Source organism: Loxodonta africana, chromosome 17 (assembly GCF_030014295.1).
Source record: "Loxodonta africana isolate mLoxAfr1 chromosome 17, mLoxAfr1.hap2, whole genome shotgun sequence".
Lineage (NCBI taxonomy): Eukaryota > Metazoa > Chordata > Mammalia > Proboscidea > Elephantidae > Loxodonta > Loxodonta africana.
This window is the reverse complement of record NC_087358.1, coordinates 2530728-2539451: the sequence shown is the minus strand read 5'-3', so window position 1 is coordinate 2539451 and position 8724 is coordinate 2530728. Positions and strand designations below refer to the sequence as shown.

Genomic DNA, 8724 nt, shown 5'->3' with positions numbered 1-8724 from the left:
GAGGCGTATCGTGGGAATGCCCAGGAAGACGGCAACAGGTGCTGCAGAAAGTGGCGCCTGTCAGGCTGCCCCCACTAATGGCGCCCTGCTGTCCCCGGCCTCTCATCCATCAGACTGAGAAGGCAAATGATTACGTGGTGACACAAGACATCACCTGAAAACCACTTGTGCTTCCTCGTGTCTGCTTTGATGGGTTTGGGGCACATGGCACTCTGTGGTCAAGCCTCTCATTTTCTGAAACGTATGTGTGGACCTCAATCAGCCACACAAGTGGTAACCACTCCGTGTAATCTACCCTTAGCTTTCTCATGGAAGAAATCAGAGGTTACACTCTCCGTATAATGGTGAGAAGCTTTTCCCGGGTCAAGTTTGTTCTACCCAGACAGAATGGAAAGGAAATTTGATAGAATCACAGCCAGACTATTCAAGCCAAATAATTTCTCTTATCACAATTATTTAGGATAAGGGATTTCTTGCCTTAAATAAAGGCTGTTTGAACAGCTCGATCAGCCCTGGTTTGGAAGCCCTGGTGGTGCAGTGGTAAAGAATGCAGCTGTTAACCAAAAGGTTCGGCAGTTTGAATCCACCAGCCACTCCTTGGAAATCCTATGGGGTAGTTCTATTCTGTCCTATAGGATCACGAGTTAGAATTGACTAGATGACAATGTGTTTGGGTTTTTGGTTTATCAGCCCTGGTTTAAATAGCTGTATCAGCCCTACTATGGAACCCTGGTGGTGCAGTGGCTAAGTGCTCAGCTGCTGACCAAAATCTGTTCTTTGGAAACCCTATGGGGCATTTATACTGTGTCCTACAGGGAACCCTGGTGGTGTAGTGGTTAAGTGCTATGGCTGCTGACCAAGAGGTCAGCGGTTTGAATCTGCCAGGCACTCCTTGGATAACTCTATGGAGAAGTTTTTCTCTGTCCTATAGGGTCCCTATGAGTCAGAAGGGACCCAATGGCTGCTGGTTTGGGTTTTTTTTTTTTTTTTTTTTGGCTTTGATACTCAATGGCAGCAGGGTTTTTTTTTTTTTTTTTTTTTCTTCTCCCCTTTAATCAGCCCTGGAAGTGCAACAGTTAAGCACTCAGCTGCTAATGAACAGGTCAATGGTTTGAACCAGGCCTTCAAGCTGGTTCTGAACAGTTGGGTAACTGCCACCATAAACAAGGGCAACATATTCCTCGCATAGCAACCAAATCTGTTGCCCTTCAAATTCTGATCCCAGGAGGAAACAAACTTTCCACTCTTTTCTACAGGGTTGCTATGAGTGGAAATAGACTCCACGATAACGCGTTTGGTTTGGTTTTTATGGTTTGGAAACAAACATCTGTGTGCCGTTCAAAGATGGAGGCCAACTGGGCTGCTCTGAGTATGTGTTGCTCTCCACAGTCCTGCCAAAAATGCAGTCTCCCACAGGGATCTGGCAAGTTTCAGGACCTGAGGCAGGAGACTGGACTCTCGGTAGGACCGTGGAGAGTGACTGGGGGACTCTCGGTAGAACCGTGGAGGGTGACTGGGGGACTCTCGGTAGGACCGTGGAGAGTGACTGGGGGACTCTCGGTAGGACCGTGGAGGGTGACTGGGGGACTCTCGGTAGGACCGTGGAGGGTGACTGGGGGACTCTCGGTAGGACCGTGGAGGGTGACTGGGGGACTCTCGGTAGGACCGTGGAGGGTGACTGGGGGACTCTCGGTAGGACCGTGGAGGGTGACTGGGGGACTCTCGGTAGGACCGTGGAGGGTGACTGGGGGGCTCTCGGTAGGACCGTGGAGGGTGACTGGGGGACTCTCGGTAGGACCGTGGAGGGTGACTGGGGGACTCTCGGTAGGACCGTGGAGAGTGACTGGGGGGCTCTCGGTAGGACCGTGGAGGGTGACTGGGGGACTCTCGGTAGGACCGTGGAGGGTGACTGGGGGGCTCTCGGTAGGACCGTGGAGGGTGACTGGGGGACTCTCGGTAGGACCGTGGAGGGTGACTGGGGGACTCTCGGTAGGACCGTGGAGGGTGACTGGGGGACTCTCGGTAGGACCGTGGAGGGTGACTGGGGGACTCTCGGTAGGACCGTGGAGGGTGACTGGGGGACTCTCGGTAGGACCGTGGAGGGTGACTGGGGGACTCTCGGTAGGACCGTGGAGGGTGACTGGGGGACTCTCGGTAGGACCGTGGAGGGTGACTGGGGGGCTCTCGGTGGGACCGTGGAGAGTGATGCCCATCCAAACCAGCTCGGCCGGCCGCCGTCTCTGAACAGGGCGCTGCTGTTTGTTGCCTACTGGGGCCAAAATCCGAAGGGTAACAGGTTCGTTTTCTGTGCAAGCAGACGCTGCCCTTGTTTACATCGGCAATTACTGAGCCATTCCGAATCTGTTCAAAGCCCTGGTTCAAACTCACACAGCGGCTCCCTGGGAGAAAACAACTGGCAATCTGCTTCAGTAGAGATGACAGCCTAGGAAACCCTACGGGGTAGCTCTCCTCTGCCCTGTAGGGTCTCCGTGGGTTGGAATGGACTCAACAGCACACAATGCTGGATTCCCTGGGTGGTATAAATTATTAGCACACTTGGCTGCTAACCCAAAGGTTGGCAGCTCGAGTCCACCCAGAGGTGCCTCACAAGGAAGGCCCGGTGATCTGCTTTCAAAGATCAGCCATCAAAAACCCTACGGAGCACTGTTCTACTCTGAGGCACACAGGGTCACCGTGAGCCAGAGCTGACCGGACAGCAACTGTAATCAGATTTTCTAAGCGAGGCCTTACGTTAAGCACAGAGGTGAAAGATTTAAGGAAAGAGGGTCAATGTTAGGGTTACTGGAGAGCTACACGGTTCATGGAAAACAACGAAATAAGACCTTGAAATTCACGTTCACTGCAGACAGAGTACAAACTGAGTGCTCGGACCTTTCAACACCAAGCAACGTAAAATTCAACACCGAGTAACTCGAAATTCTTTTTGGTCCTGATGTAACTGAAAGATCTTCTTGCCATCACTTAAAAGACTTCCATGTAGTCAAAAACCAATCCCGATGCTCCCTTGGACTATTTTTTTGATTTTTGACATCCTACATAGGCAAGATCATTTACTCAAAGTGACTAGAGAAGTGGAAAAATTAGAGTTTCATGGTTTACGAATTGGAATTTACACAGATTTTACAGCTGTGCTTTTGAAGAAAGGAAAATGTTTTCTGCAGTTAAGAAGTCACTCCAACAGCTGGGCCTATCTCCTCTGTTTTTACTTCTAGTTGGCTTACGGGTGAGTTACCCTGGACATAGTTATAAATTTGAAATTACAGGAATTGCTGAGGAGTAATTTTTTTTTTTTTCTGGCTGTAAAATACAATGAAGCCACAGCTGCAGCATGGAGAAAGAGTGGGAAGCTCAAACCGTAAAAACGATACTGTTTCCTCTTCCTTGTTGGGGATGCAAGCCTTAAAACAAGAGGAAGCTTGGGTAGCTTCCCGTTATTTATAATGATTCACCCAAGGCCACGTCCCCAGGAGAGTAATTAGCCAGTCAATTACTTCAGTGCGAATCAAGCATTTCTGATTAAGTGTAACTTTACAGTTAGAAGTGGCCAAACATTCCATACAAAGCTTAGTACAAGGTACCATTTTTTGTCTTTTTTAGTTCAGGGGAGGGTGCAGGAGAAGGCAAAAATAGGGCAGAACAGCTGGTTGCTCTAACTTCATGGAAAAAAGACCTCGAGACACTTGAGAATCACAAACTGAATGTGAGTCAGTGCCGAAATCCTATCCATGGATCTTTCTATACAGATGTGTTTGTTCGGTTGTTCCATGTGTTGTGTCTCCTACATCCTCAACTAACAGCTCTCTGCTTTGTATATTATCTTTGTTATGACATCAAGTTGATTCTGACTCATAGCAACCCCATGTGACACGGTAGAACTGCCCTATAGGGTTTCCTAGACTGTAATCTTTATGGGAGCAGATGGCCAGGTGTTTTTCCCACAGAGCAGTTGGGTGGGTTCGAAGCACCAACCTTTAGGTTAGCAGTTGAGTGCAAACCATTTGTGCCACCTAGGGACCTAGTTGTAACACTGTTGGGTGCCGTCAAATCAATTCCAACTTAGTGACCATACAGGACAGAGTAGCACTGCCCTACATAGGGCACATGGTTGGTTGAAAATAAACATTTGTTTACTAACTATCTCAACTGATCTATCTGGCCATCCATGCGTCATCATCTTTCCTCAAAAGATCTCAAATGTTTTTAAAATATAGACAATGGTTTGATATTTTAGCTTCCAAATGAAGGAAAAAAAGGGTAAATAACTGACCTTAATAGTTACAGTGAAGAGATAGCAAATGAAATCTAAGTGTCAAAACATAGAAGGCGAAGTCAGTGCGTTCAGCTTCCATGACAGTCTTTGACCTTAAAATACCTAAAGCAGTAAAAAAAATAGAATAAAATAAACTCAGACTGAAAGAAAAAAGAATTTTGTTGCTTGCATTCAAGCTGATTCCTACTCATATCGGCTCCATGTGACAGAGTAGAACTGCCCCATAGGGTTTTCTGGGCTATGATCTTTACAGGAACAGATAGCCAGGCCTTTCTCCTTGGAGCCCCTGGGTGGGTTTGAACTACCAACCTTTCAGTTAGCAGCTGAGCACTTAACCATTGGGCTAGCAGGGCACCTTAGATGTATTAAGAGTGACCATTTATTGAGCATCAATTGTTGTTGTTGTAGGTGCTGTTGAGGCAGCCCCAGACTCATGGTGACCCCATGCACAACAGAACAAAACACTGCCCAGTCCTTCACTGTCCCTATGGTCAGCTGCAGATCGGACTGTTCTGGTCCATCGGATTCTTACTGGCAGATTTTCGGAAGTAGATCACGAGGCCTTTCTGCCTAGTCTGTCTTAGTCTGGAAGCTCCACTGAAGCCTGTTCAGCATGCTGGCAACACGAAAGCCTCCACTGACGGATAGGTAGTGGTTGTGTATAAGGTGCCTCGGCTGGGAATTGAACCTGGGTCTTCTACATGGAAGGTGAGAACTCTAACACTGAAGCAGCCATACCCCAAGCATCAATTACATGACAGACAAAATATTAAATACTTTATCTCATTTAGTGCTCATAATAACTGTTTACGATGGGCAGTATCCCCATTTTACAGCTAGAGAAAGTAAGACACTGGGATATTAAGTAGCTTGTGCAAGTATACACTGTTAGTAAGTAGCCAAGTGAAGGCTCTTTTCTTGATCTCTTTGTTATGCCTTGAATAAGCCGTGTCTTTTCCTGTTTCTAGGCCCTTTCACATTTGTTTCACCTTACCACAGCACTGCTTGCTGCCTGCTCCACCTTGCCCGTTTTTAAAGCTCCCGTTCTTCCGTTAGGACTTCCTCCGTGGAGTCCTCTCAGACAGACCTCGCCAAGAAAAGAGAATTATTCTTCCCTCCTGCCTCCTCTGTTCGCCTTCCAGGTGCAGCATACGCATCCATTATTTTATTCACTATGGTGACTTACAATAATTAATTTATGTATGTAAATGTCTGTCTCCTTGTAAACTGTGGTAACCCAACAACAACAAAAAGTACCCAATAAATACTCACTAAATGAACAGATTAGGACAGCGGTGGCTCAGCGGTAGAATCCCCACCTTCCATACAAGAGACCCGGGTTTGATTTCCACCTAATGCACCTCACGCACAGCCCCCAGCCATCTGTCAGTGGAGGCTTGCCTGTTGCTATGATGCTGAAGAGTTTTCAGTGGAACTTCCAGACGAAGACAGACTAGGAAGAAAAGCCCTTTACACGTGCGGGCCCTTCTGTGGACTCCCTGTTCCGCTTACCTGATCTACTTTCCACCTGTACTCCAATACCACGCTTTATTAGCTACCGTAGCTACAGAATAAATCTTAGTATCAGGCACTGTGAGTTCTCCAAATTTTGGTTCTTTCCCCAAGTTGTTTTGACTATTGCAGCCCTTGAATTTCCAAATGAATTTTCCAATGACCTTATCCATCTAAACAAAAAAGCCTTGTGGACTTCGATAACTGTTCTTGATTGCCCTTGAGTCGACTCCACCTCGTAATGACCTCATATGACAGAGGATTTTCTTGGCTGTAATCTGTACAGAAGAAGAGGAATGGCTTTGAATTCATCATCAAAAAGAGCATTTCAAGATCTATCTTGAAGTACAATGCTGGCAGTGATAGGATAAATATCCATACACCTAGAAGGACAACCAGTTAATACGACTGTTATTCAAATTTACAAAGCAACCACTAAAGCCAAAGATGAAGAAATTGAAGACTTTTACCAATTTCTGCAGTCTGAAGTTGATCAAACATTCAATCAAGACACATCGATAATTACTGGTTATTGGAATTTGAAACTTGGAAACCAAGAAGGAACAGCAACTGGAAAATATGGCCTTGGTGATAGACACAACACCGGGAATCACATAATAGAATTTTGAAAGACCAATAACTTCTTCATTGCAAGTGCCTTTCTTCACCAACATAAACAGCAGCTATACACATGGAGCTCACCTGATGGAATACACAGGAATCAGAAGGACTACATTGTGGAAACAGACGATGGAAAAGCTCAGTGTCATCAGTCAGAACAAAACCAGGTGCCAACTGCGAAAGAGACCATCAATTGTTCTTATGCAAGTTCAAGTTGAAGCTGAAGAAAATCAGAACAAGTCCACGAGAACCAAAGTATGGCCTTGAGTATATCCCGCCTGAATTTGGAGACCATCTCAAGAGCACACTTGATACACTGCATGCTAATGACTGAAGGCCAGATGAGTTGTGCAATGACGTCGAAGAACATCATACAGGAAAAAAGCAAGAAGCCATTAAAAAGACAGGAGAGAAAGAAAAGACCAAAACGGCTGTGAGAAGAGACTCTGAAGCTTGCTCTTGAATGTAGAATAACTAAAATGAAAGGAAGAAATGTTGAAGCAAAAGAGCTGAACAGAAGATTTCAAAGGGCAGCCCAAGAAGTCAAAGTATCATATAGAAATTTGCAAATATCTAAAGTTAGAAAACCAAAACAGAAGGACACTCTTGGCATTTCTCAGGCTGAAAGAACTGAAGAAAAAATTCAATCCTTGAGTTGCTATATATATATATATTTATATATTTAAAACTCTCAAAAGCCAATATCAGAAAAGTGGCAGCCCAGCTTTAAAATAGGCTACAGACGTGAATAGGCGAGTTGCCCACGGAGAACTAGGGACGGCAAACAATTACACGAAAGGAGTCTCTGCTGCTGCTGTTGTTGGATGCCATGGGGCCGACTCCGACTCCCGGTGACCCCATGTGGCAGAGTAGAAGTGCCCTGTAGGTGTTCTGGGCTGTGATCTTTACAGGAACATATCAACAAGTCTTTTCTCCCTTGGAGCCGCTAGGTGGATTCCAACCTCCAACTCTCTGGTTAGCAGCCAAGAGCAACCACGGCTAGATACCTCTACCCTGAAATTAGGGAGAAAGACTATACAAATTCTAGACAAGCTACATATGTTGCTAATGGGAAGTAAAATGGTAAGACCATTCTGACAACAGATGCCTACCATACAATCCAACCATTCCATTCCTGGGTATTTACCCAAGAAAAATGGAAGCATAAATCCATAGGAAGACTTGTACACAAATGTTCACAGCAGTTTTATTTCCAATAGCTCAAAACGGAAACAACTCAAACATCTATCAATAGGTGACTGAACAGGCAAATTGTGGTACAGCCATGTAATGAACACTGCTCAGCGATACAGAGAAACCACTGATACGTACAATAACATGACTGACCCTCAAAATAATTATGCTGTGTGAACACCAAACAACAGGGAGTCAGTACACACTCCATGTAGTCCTGGGCTTGCAATGGGGATCCGTTCCAATGACTCCGTCGTAAGTCAGTTTTGACGCAAGTTGAATACCTTTTTCTTTTTTTTTTTTAGTTTTTATCTCAACGCACGGCAGTGTGTTGAACAGTAAATCATAAATGTGAACATCTGAGAATGATGACATCAGCAAATTACATGCTGCAACATTGTATGTAATGCATATTACTAATGATAAGATGTACAAAAAAAACGCTGGTCATAAGTGTGGTTCGTCAAACCTCACATATGTCATAAGTGGGGGACTACATGTGTGTAATTCATTCAAATAAAATTCTGGAAAATACAAACTTATTTACAGCCACTTTAACCAGATTGGTGGTTGCCTGAGGGGTGTCTTAATTACCTAAAAAAAAAAAAAAAAAACCGTTGCCACCTAGGGCTGCTATAACAGAAGTGCCACAGTGGGTGGCTTTCACAAACAGAAGCCTATTTTCTCACAGTTCAGGAGACTAGAAGTCTGAATTCAGGGTGTCAGCTCTAGGGAAGGCTCTCTCTCTCTGACAGCTCTGGAGGAAGACTCTCGTCTGCTTGAGCTCCTGCTCCTGGGCGATCTTCACGTAGCTTGACATCTCTCTTCTCCCATTTCTGCTTCTCTCAGTTGGTTGTTTAATCTCTTTTATGTCTCAAAAGATGTTGACAGAAAACACTCCCTACACTAATCCTGTCTCATTAGTATAACAAAGAAAATCCATTCCTAAATGCACACATATAGGGGTTAGGATTTACAACACATATTTTGGGGGGAACACAATTCAATCCATAATGGGGTGAAGGCCAGGGAAGGAGACAAAAGAAGGATTATAAAAGAGAACAAGGAATCTTTTAGGAGAGCTAGCTGTGATTATTACCTTGATT

At 45.2% G+C, this 8724-nt stretch overlaps 1 protein-coding gene across 1 annotated transcript; it reads right to left on the bottom strand.

Moving 5' to 3' along the window:
• Nucleotides 1-1338: 1338 nt before the first annotated feature.
• On the bottom strand, nt 1339-8438 carry LOC135228001 (adhesive plaque matrix protein-like). Its single transcript, XM_064270252.1, has 2 exons — nt 8372-8438; nt 1339-2399 (listed from the first exon to the last, which is right to left on the bottom strand). Exons 1-2 carry the CDS (start codon nt 8436-8438, stop codon nt 1339-1341), a joined length of 1128 nt encoding a protein of 375 aa, XP_064126322.1.
• Nucleotides 8439-8724: the final 286 nt, after the last annotated feature.